This window comes from Populus euphratica, unplaced genomic scaffold (genome assembly GCF_000495115.2).
Source record: "Populus euphratica unplaced genomic scaffold, PopEup_1.0 scaffold9.1, whole genome shotgun sequence".
In the NCBI taxonomy this organism is placed as follows: Eukaryota; Viridiplantae; Streptophyta; class Magnoliopsida; order Malpighiales; family Salicaceae; genus Populus; species Populus euphratica.
Window position 1 is genome coordinate 1,282,190 of NW_011499857.1, and position 10,872 is coordinate 1,293,061.

Here is a 10,872-nt window from a genome sequence, read left to right on the forward strand (position 1 = left end):
CTCCTCTCCCGGGCCGGGTCTAGATAGAGTTGCCATTGCTGAGCTGCCTGAGCTTTCTCAATTCTCTCTATCTGACTTGTCATCAATCATAGTAGCAAGCTCCACCATCAATCAAATAATCTACTCTACTGGTATCTCATCATCATCATCATCATCATCATATTATTATTATTATTATTTTGCTTTTCTTTTTGCTTTGGGTTGATAAGGAATCTATCTCAGTCAAACATCATTAATCCTCATTTCTCATCTGTGTTTGGCTCCTGATAACGTAAGAAGACGAAAAGAAAAGGAAATATAAAATCGGTGCTTGTTATCCAGAAAAATAGAATTTCATGTTCAATTAAAAAAATAAAATGGAAAACATCCAAAAGACATTCACCAACATTGTCCTTTGTAACAACAGCACATTCCTTGGATGTTTTCCGTTTTCAAAGTACGCGTTTCCATCAAAGCTACTTAACTTATGTTATTTATTTTACAAAATTGCCTTGTGGCCGAGCAATTGCTATAGTGGGGATGGTGTTGGCTTTGGTTTGCAACAACCGTCTTTAGCATTGATAGAGGAGGAGGAAACCCAAAAACTGACGTGGGTTTGAGTTTGAGCTTGTAAGATGGGTTTTATCTTTTTGTAGTTCTGTCAAAGATGAGATGGGATTTATGCTATCTATCCTGAACTGTGGTTAAAGGTCGGTGATCTTGAACCAATGCACACGAAGTGCTTGAAGTTTTGTCTCTTTGAGGTCCCCCAGTGCCAGCACTTTCTTTGTTACTTACGGATACGAGTCCAGACCGTATTGTTTTTCAGCCCTAGTACTAGTTATAGCTCAACTAGACACTTATTTGTGATTATTCCTAGCATATCTTGCTCCTTGTTCACCGATCATTACAATAGAGCTTGTGAAAATGAGACATAAAGTCCATTTGTCTTCTAGCTTGGTCAAAATCATTTTAAGTAAATGACTGACAAATTGGATATTGACATAGAGAAATTAGAGAATCACGGAGTCAGTTATATTAGGAACCGATGGTATAAGAGAACTGGATGCCTAGTTTGTTTTTGAAACTTCAATCTTGTGTTTTGGGATTTTTGAGAGCAAAAATAACTTAAATGCATTTTCGTAGAAAGCAGTTTTTATTTCTAGAAAAATGAACACATTTTCTTCTTTTTCATTATTTTCCACAGGAAGTAAAAACGTGGAGATGGAGGAGAAAATTGAAACGAGAAAATGAAAAATGTTCCTTTTAACTAAACACGGCCTAAATTTTTTGGACACTTATTTTTTGCAGTATTTGATTGAATAGTTCTAATAGAAATTAGTATTGTCTTTCAGATAATCCAGGGAAAGTGACATTGGAATGAACTGCTTATCACGCTTGTCTTCATATACCGCTTCTATATTTGGAAGAACAAGCCATTTCATTGCAACAACAGCTACCAATTCACAGCAATCTTGGATTCCCTTTTGGAGAAGGAGCTGTGTACATCCTGGTCTCTATTTAGAATTTCTCTCCACCAGATTTCGCGTCCAGTGCTACTCGTCTCGAAAACCGAGTTTAAAAGCTTCAGTTAAGAAAAAGAAGGATCCTCAGCCAACAACAGTTATGGACCATGAGAATGATGCTTTCTTTGTTGTGCGGAAAGGAGATGTTGTTGGTGTTTATAAGAATTTTGCTGATTGTCAGGCTCAAGTTGGATCTTCGGTAATTAATCTCCTCAATTGTCACCCTATGCTTTACTTTTTCGCATTTGCTTCTCTTTATTTTTTTATTTATCAAGTGGCATAACTGTAACACTCTCATATTATAAGTTCTATATATTTCATTCCATATGCATGTATATCTTAATTTCCATTTTGAGATGCATCAGAGGAGTTGCCAATGTTCTTTTCTTTTCTTCCTTCCCTTTTTTTTTTTAATGGAGATTAAAACATCACTTCTCATTAAATTTGCAACATCTGAAAGTTTATGTTAGGGTGTTGAATGACCTGGGCCTGCCAGTTCAATTTTAGTCCTGCCACTGTTTAAATTACCTGTTTCAAATCTCTGCCACGAATGTGAGGTATTTTTGCCTTGTTCTCTATTCATCAATCTCTCAGAAACAACCATCATCCTGGTTTGGAATATAATTCCTCACACCATCTTATGTTTACTATTTTTTTTTTCCAGGTACTCGTTTCTTAATGAGTGGCATATAGAGAATCATTATACTTATGGCTGAAAAGTGACACTTCAAAAAACATGCATTGTTTTTGAGGAGGCTTTGACGCCTCATCTCATGCCATTTACTCCTCATTTGACATGCATGTTAAAGGAATTGTAATATAGTAATCTTGTTCATATAGTTATTTCTGTCAGCCATTTATTGGCTCTCCTTCTTCTTCTTATTTACTTCTCTTCCTGGATTTATGTTTAATAGTAACTTTAGAAATAGATGCTGATGCAGTTAATAAACAATATAGATGTTATCTTGGAAGAGGAACTAAAGATATTTGGCCCTTTTTCTGTTGCTAGATATGCGATCCTCCTGTCAGTGTCTACAAAGGGTACTCGCTATCCAAGGACTCTGAGGCACATCTTGTTTCCCATGGGCTTCAGAATGCATTATATACTGTCAGAGCTGCAGATCTGAAAGAGGACCTTTTTGGTGTGCTCATGCCTTGCCCTTTCCAGGTGAGTTGACCTCAATCATCACCTCATATGTACAATTGAAATTGAAGTAACTTTACTTATTAATTACTTAAAAAGATTAAAGACAGAAAAAATAACAGCATATATTCTATCTCCCAAGTAAATTAAAGATATACAATAGAAAAGATAGCCAAAAAAAAAAAAAAATTATGATAATAATAAAAACCTTTGTAGAAAAGAATAGCTCTATTAAAAGATATATGCACGTGGTTCATGAATCTTTATTGCCAATAGGAAACAAAACTATCATAAATATTCAAAGAAACCTGAGCATATCTTAAATGCACTACAAAGACTAACTATAATTGCAACTCATAAGGTTGGTATCAAAATTATTGCACTAAGGATGCGTATCACAATATCAGATTTTAGAACCCAATTCTTCTATCATGCTAATAGGATTCACATGTTCCATGTGGTTATATCATTACATAGGGAAACCATTATGAGCACTCTCTTGGTATCATTTCCATATAAACTTTTGACTTTAGTTGCAAGATAGCAGCATCCTATTCAGAATAGAAACGCATTCTGCTTTAAATTGCAGTTTCGATATAGACCTTTAGAACTACAGTTTCTCGGCACACTTCTCCTTACACATTTTCAGGAAGGAAGCAGATTTTGTTGTTTAAGCTTAGCTTATAATCTTTATAAATAGTTTGAAGAAGTTGTTAGCTTTGAGAATCTCTGTGAATCTTTGGCATAATGGTAATAATGTTTTTATATCTCCAACCTATACAATGCTTTGACCTCATAAACTGAACAACATCTAAATTTCAATGTGCAAGTCTCTCTGTTCAAATTGATGAACAGTTTGTTGCAGAAATTTAAAAAGATATGATGCAGTTATCGGGTTGCTACGCATGGCCAAAACATATTTACGATGATCAAATGAGGTCCTTGTGGAAAAATCTAATAATGCCATTTTTATAGGCATGTGTCATAAAGCATTTCATATTTTCATCAAGCTGTGGTGCTGGAAGAAGTTAAGAGATATTTTCCTGTACAATTCAAATTTCAACTAAAAATACTTTTCGCAGCAACCTGCTTCTTCCGATGCTGAAACGTGCAAAAATGATACAAAAAAGAGATCACGGGAAGTCCTGGGATCAGAAATCATAGTAAGTTTGATGCCTGCTAATCTACTTGGTTGGAGGGTGTGTCTTTGTTAATCTTTGTTTATGAGATTCCTCTGCTTGTTAGAGGCCCTTTTTTTTAATAAAGAAATATCCATTGTTTACAGGACAAAGCTGGATCAACATCTATGATGAGTAAGCATGCCAATTTGGATAATCAAGCTGAGTGTCAAGCACAGAATTCCAATAGTGTACGTGGATGTAAAATTATGTATGCAACAATGTGTATGTGTTCTTTGGCCAGATCGTTTTGCATAATCTGATAGTAGAAGCTCATGTTCATTGGTTACTTGTAATTATGTCTTCCCAGGATAAGCTATTAAATGCTTCAAAATATTTGTTTTTATGAATTCATCAAACAAAGAAAACCCTGATCTTTTACTCGCAGAGATCCTGTCTTCTTGAGTTTGATGGTGCTTCAAAAGGAAATCCTGGACAAGCCGGGGCAGGAGCTGTCCTACGAACTGATGATGGAAGCTTGGTATGCCTTTTTAGTTCATGTCACCATGAATTATCTTTAGCGGTATTTATGTCTTTCTAAACCTTCAATTTGTGTAGATCTGCAGATTACGGGAAGGACTGGGCATAGCAACCAATAATATGGCTGAATATCGAGCCATCTTATTGGGAATGAAGTATGCTCTTCAAAAAGGTTATACAAAAATTCAAGTAAAAGGCGACTCCAAGCTTGTCTGTATGCAGGTTGGTTTGCTGTTGATTCCCTGTTTACTATTAATGCCCCTCATCTGGCTTGCCTGTTAGCATGCCATTTCTGTATCAAAATAAGTTTATTAATTTGATTTTCCATCTGATTATTTGCTTTCACTTTTCACTTGTTTCCTGATATGGCTCATATTTATCAGTTAAAAGTGATTTTTTGTGGCAATTCTGGGACCAATTTGTCTACTGCTTCACCAAAGTCAACTCCAGTTTTAGGAGTTGGATTTGGTGATTACATACTGATTAAAAAAGAAAAGAAAAAACATGAGCATCAGAGGCTGAACACTATTAAACTATCTCAGATGTTTATATTTTTTCTGTCACCGCAACCTTTTTTTCTTCCCAACTTTGAATATGTAGGGTGGGGACAAACTTTTCTCTGTCGTGTAGAGTTACAAAAATTTTTAACTATGTTTTCAGATGTTATGCTATGGTTTCAGTCAAACCAAGCTCAAATTTTTTAAAGCTTGTTTTGGCGTGGCTTAGCTTGACTTTGCTCATTCATAGCCTTAGGTGGTGGTTTCTTTAAATTAAAAAGAAAAGAAAAGAACAGGCTAATCATTTCCGTTCTTTTGCTTTCATGTCTTAAGTTTTGGTTCTTGTTTATTAGTGGTCATAAATATGTTTTATTCTACCTCAGTTTGAAATTGAGAGTTTCACATGAATCAGATCAACCCAAACTCAATTTTCAAAGCTTATTTTTTGGCTTAGCTTGACTTGGCTCATTTATAGCCTTGAATGGGGGTTTCTTTAAATTTAAAAAAACAGGTTAAGCATTTCTGTTCTTTTTCTTTAACATCCTAAGTTTTGGTTCTTATATGTTAGTGGTCGTATATATGTCTCATTCTACCTCAGTTTGACATTGAGAATTTTACTTTGGTGCAGATTCAGGGTTCATGGAAGGCCAAAAATGTGAACATCACCAACTTGTGCACAGAAGCTAAAAAGCTGAAGAATAGTTTTCTTTCTTTTCACATCAGTCATGTTCTACGGGTTAGTGCAGCTCATTATGCCTGTTGTTCTGCCGCTGATATTAGTATTTTGTGGGTCATGTAGTGTGTTTTTCAAATGCTGTCTAACATTCTATTATCATGTCTATCTAGAAGGACGTGTGCTATGCCATGCTGGCTCCTTCAGAATGAATAACAGGCCTTTTGGATCCCAGATTCTTATTTATAGTGCTGCTTTAAGCAGGGATTTATAATCATTCAAGCTGGTCATATTTCCATTTTGTGCAATAGCGCCCTCATATACTGTGAATAACTGCTCCATTTTGAAAATATTCTATAATTGGTGTTATAATGTGTATTTATACGGTCCCTTTTTTGACATTAATTTCCATCCACCCTCTTTATGAAGATATGGTCGCTTTGTTGACATAATCTTCCACCACCCACTGTCGGAAGGATGAGTTCTTAAACACTTGTAGACTAATACTGGAAGGGATGGGCACTGTTCTCCAGAGATCATGCCAAATTTTTTGAACTGTGATGCTTTTATGCCTAAAGCTGAAGACTCCTCTCAATCCTGGAAAACTAGATGAGGGCACAATCATGTTTGCTCACCTAGAATTAGTGTGCTAGTTGTTCAGGCTACTAGTGTTGCAAATGACATTGCACTGCTTCGTGGTGTGCCTTGGCTAGGAATGCAATTTGGTATAGTGCCACTGAGAGCCAAACAAGTTGATTTTCTTTTGTTAGTTTTATCTGCATGTAAGGATGGTATCTGTTTTAAGATATCTTGTTTGTTTTATCCCAACAAGTTGTTTGGTTTACAACTTGTTTGGATAGATTGACCAGAAATCAATAATTTTAGGGCACCTGATCAAACATCTTAACCCAACCGAGAATTGAGGTTTTAAGATTTTCAGTATTTCCTTGCTTCTGCTTAAAGGCCTGAATTTGAAAAAAAAAATGAGCCACTGCTGTGAATTTGGTAGTAATGAAACCATCTTTACAAGTTATCAGTAAGCCACCATAGATCAATGTGTAAAATTTTGCTGCTGATGCTTCTTTAGCCTTTTTGGTTAATTTGCTGACCTTGTTCATCTACACGTTTCATAGGAATTTAATTCTGAGGCTGATGCTCAAGCGAACCTGGCTGTCCATCTAGCTGGTAAGATTTCATGTTTCCTTCCGTACAGCCTAGGCCTAGCAACAATATGGTTTAGTTAATTAGTTTGTTAAATTAACGGGCTCTTTTTCTGTTGCAGACGGTGAAGTTCAAGAGGAGTTTGAGTAGTATCCGTCTAATGACGGTAGCCTACTACATACATTTCATTTTAAATAGACATCAAGTACAGTACATTCTTGTTTATCCATTGCTCTTCAGGCTAAAAGATTTATTTGGAAGTCTTGGTTGGAAGAGCGAAGCGCGACTCTCAGTTGCAGGTGCAGTTGCAAGGATTGGAGTTCATTGCCAAAGTTTTTTTTCGTGCAAAACAGCTCACATTTGTTTTGGATGGTACAATTCTCCACGTGATCATATGACTTTTTATGGGAGAGTATAACTTCCGAACATTTTGCATGGATAGTAGTGATTAGAGAAAATCTCGAAGTGTTTGTCAAACCTTTTACATAGATCTATGCTCAGGCGTTGCGTGCAGTCCACAGTTTGTTCGTCAAGTCTCGCAGTCGATATTTTCCAATTTGTTATCATCATGGATTGCAGTGATCGGAAATACAAGCTATTTTGTTTAAGAACATGTCACCGGAGCTTAAATAATTACAAGTTTGTCATCAACTAAACGAGTTGAGTGTTTTTTAATGCTGATAATGCCCTCGAAGTTGCTTTCTTTTAAAAACTAGCATACAGTATGTGGATGATCTCTCTAAGATCTAATTCAGTGTGTTCTTTTTTTTTTGCCAACTGTTTCTTAGATTGTCAAAGTATCCTTTGAACCTAGCAAAGTTCAATTTTCCAAATAGAATAGAACTCTTCACTAGCTAGCTCGTTCTCTGTAGTGATGAATATTTTTTCCCATTAAAAGTCCTATTTGATGAACAGTTCCTAGTCATTTTGATCTCCAATTTTCACACAAATAACTTAAAAAATCACTATGCTGTATATAATTATAATAGCACACAGACTAGATGGCTATTGTTATGTCAATGGAGAGAATGGATCGTGTAAGGAAAATATTTCTGCTCCTACAGACAAGCAAGCAATATGCCACTAAAATTTCTGCTTCAATTCAGCCCTGTTTCCGAAGATTTTCGCATCCAACACGATCGACTATGATACCTCGGACAGATCAAGTGTTTTTTAACTACTACTATAACCAACCTCCATTGAATTTTCTCCCTTTCTTCCCAATAAACAGCCAGCTAAAGAACGGCAGCCATGTTAGGAATGCGGCGAAGGGTAGGCAAATGGCATGTTTGAGAATCAACTGACACATTAATCTCAGATTAACAGAATTCTCAAAGGAACAGATATCTTAAACTTGGGGAACTCTCCTAGAGAATTGCTACAAAGTTTAAAGAAGAAAAAAAAAAAACAAGAACATGAGACAATGAAGAGTTGCCTATTTATCACATAAAAAGGAAACTCACACAAATGAAAAATCCAGATTTAATTTCCGTTGCATATGAACAAAAACTCACACTTCGAAATAGAAGGAAAAGAAAAATACTAATTAGATATTGGGTTATCACAGGACGGGAAAAAAAAATCAACAATAAAAATAAGTCTGGGATTTTGTTCATAATTCCAAAAACATTACCTTATTCAAAATATTTTAAGAGTTATTGCCACTTTCAGTTGAAAAAATGTCAGAATGTTAGGAGCGAGAAAACGAGGATTGGAGGACGATTAGTATTCTCTTCACCTCCCTCTTCTTCTGTGATAATTGCTTCGCAATCCTATCCGATCATGTGCATAATCTACTAGTCTAGGGATGATAATTTATATTGTGTAACAAACATTACAAAAATTTAACTACACCGTTCACCTCGGTGTCGTGGTGTAGTTGGTTATCACGTCAGTCTAACACACTGAAGGTCTCCGGTTCGAACCCGGGCGACGCCATCGTGGTATTTGTTTTCCATTTTCAATGGACTGATCTGGGCTTGGAATTTTACGAGAAACAAGCTTCTATATAGCAACTTTTCACAGCCCAATTTCAGTGGCCGAAACCCAATTTATTTTCTTCCTTTTTTTTTCTGGGAAAAGTTTTATTAATTTCTAAGATTTGACGTTGGACTGGTTTTTGTTCCGTTTCCTTAAACAAATCCAGCATCTAATGAGATTGATCAGGAACTAGGTTCATCATTAACCCTTCATTGAATACTAAAGGAAGAGAAAGTATGTGTGTGATCGAAATTACAGTTAAATGTTTTTTTTTCTGGCTAAGATCACAAATTATTTTTGTTTATGTAGCTTTACTCATTAATTTAATTAAAAACATCGATGAAACCACGAAGCTGCTGGCAAGCTTAGAATTGGAATCTTGGGCCATACTACAAATTCTGCATCATAAACCTCGTCGTAAATACTCCGGGCCTCGGATGCAGGCTTCATTCGGGCACCGTTCTTATTTTTCTGAGAACATGTCCCCAGCCTTGCTCTAAAGCTCGGACAGCAAGCCGGCAGTCTTATTACTTCCTTCCACTTTCATTTAAAAATGGAAGACAGAGATATTTTTTCTGTTTTCTTAATGAATGGTGAAGGGAAGATACTGTAATGAAACGTTAAAAGGAAGTGGAAAGTATAATTAAGAAATAAATATGGGACAAAAATAATAGTAATAGACGTGGCAGTGATCCCAGGCTGTGCATAGCCCACCAATGAGGCCATTGCCCACTTCTGGTGTTTCCATAACATTAATTAAAAACTGGATGGAGCTTTCCGGACACTTCTTCCTTGGATGTTGGCGTTCGGCAAGTAGAGCTTTCCACAAGGGCCAGGAATCTTTTCAGCTGACTGGCAGGAAACAGTCGACAAACATCTCCAATATTGTATAGAAGATTGTTAGGTGAGCCCATGCGTTGTTGGTAGGTAATTGACATTAACAACTCTGCTAGCTTGTCATTAACACTTCATCGGATTGTTCTCATATTTCGGCCCTTTCCTCTCAGATTTTCTTAATGTGGACTCTCTGGGTTTTTTTTATCCTTGGGTTATTAAAGAACTTTGTTTGGTTTATCACAAATGTGATCACTAGTTACCTACCCACTGCAAATTAGTTTTACTCATGTTAACAAATAACAGCCCAGCTGATAATACTTGTTATGGGTTTTGGCTAACACCAGGCGAACTTCATTACCGTCAAACCAAATTCAGCCACAATACACAAACCCAGATCAATTCTCCTCCTACTTAAATGTAATCCAGCCGATTCAACTCGCAACCAAACCTTAACTCACAAGACAGATAATTTAGATTAAAAGGAATTTCAAGGTAAAATCATTGAGAGACTAAATTGACGAATAGCTGCAATTTTTTCTTTTTTGTTTTAAGAAAAGAAAAAACTCTTTTATGACATGAATTGACGTGCACAGCAGGGGTTGGGTGGAAAGTAATTCGTGAGTGAAGCTAGCGGTGCTCCAAGTTTGGAATGGCTGTGAATTTAGCAAAAATAGGAGGGGGGGGGGAGATGAGAATCTGAAAGAATTTGGTTTTGATTTTGAGTTAAGGTGTGAAGAGTGGGAAACAATTTTAAGTTTGGCCGGTGGGATTGTGCTTAGAGAGAGACTGAGATGAAGGTGCGTGATTTGCTGGAATAGCTTTAACTAGTTGGTAGAGAGGCACTGCAGTGAAGAGGAGGAAGACGGTGGTGGTTATGGTTGAATGAGAGAAGCACGGCACGAGAGAGAGAGAGAGAGAGAGAGATGGTGAAAAAGATGAAAGGCGGAAGAGAGAGATCATTGATTTACGGTTTGTTTATTGAGTTGTTTTTCATTATCGCATTATTTACTTTACTTACAATTTAAAAATATTTAAATAAATTTTCTGTCTTTTTATTTATTTATGTATTTTTATTCCATGAAGTTGATTTTTTAAGTCAGGTTACTTTTCAGCTGATGTGTTAGGTTACGTGTCATTTTCATCTGACGTGTCAGTCCACGTTTTACCAAAAAAATCTTGAAAGATATATTTAACAGGAAAAAATGCAGTTTGTTATTCAGTTCAACTGTATTTTAAATATAATAGCTAATTACAGGCAATTCTACCATTGGTCATTACATTTTGTTTTCATTGTTAGTTTAGTTAGTGAGGAGTAGATTTTTTAATCTCGATAAAAGAAAAATATATTTTAAAAATAATCGATGAGATTCTTACATACTTATTAGTGATTGTCGGGTGAGTGAAAAATAACTTTAAT

At 36.0% G+C, this 10,872-nt stretch overlaps 1 protein-coding gene and 1 non-coding gene across 4 annotated transcripts; both read left to right on the plus strand.

The window, feature by feature from the left end:
* Nucleotide 1: 1 nt before the first annotated feature.
* Nucleotides 2-7,251, plus strand: LOC105123646 (uncharacterized). 3 transcript variants are annotated; one of them, XM_011023338.1, is made up of 11 exons: nt 2-131; nt 1,187-1,238; nt 1,335-1,704; nt 2,515-2,673; nt 3,732-3,812; nt 3,935-4,042; nt 4,216-4,308; nt 4,386-4,529; nt 5,433-5,540; nt 6,611-6,662; nt 6,760-7,251. In XM_011023338.1, exons 3-11 carry the CDS (start codon nt 1,360-1,362, stop codon nt 6,786-6,788), a joined length of 1,119 nt encoding a protein of 372 aa, XP_011021640.1. In that variant the 5' UTR covers nt 2-131; nt 1,187-1,238; nt 1,335-1,359; the 3' UTR covers nt 6,789-7,251. The 3 variants fall into 3 exon arrangements, with proteins under 3 accessions (XP_011021640.1, XP_011021639.1, XP_011021641.1); XM_011023337.1 differs by lacking the exon at nt 1,187-1,238 and having other exon boundaries at nt 4-131; XM_011023339.1 differs by lacking the exon at nt 1,187-1,238 and having other exon boundaries at nt 4-131; nt 3,935-4,018.
* A 1,251-nt stretch (nt 7,252-8,502) lies between these two features.
* Nucleotides 8,503-8,576, plus strand: TRNAV-AAC (transfer RNA valine (anticodon AAC)). Its single transcript has one exon. It is a non-coding gene; the product is annotated as a tRNA-Val (tRNA).
* Nucleotides 8,577-10,872: the final 2,296 nt, after the last annotated feature.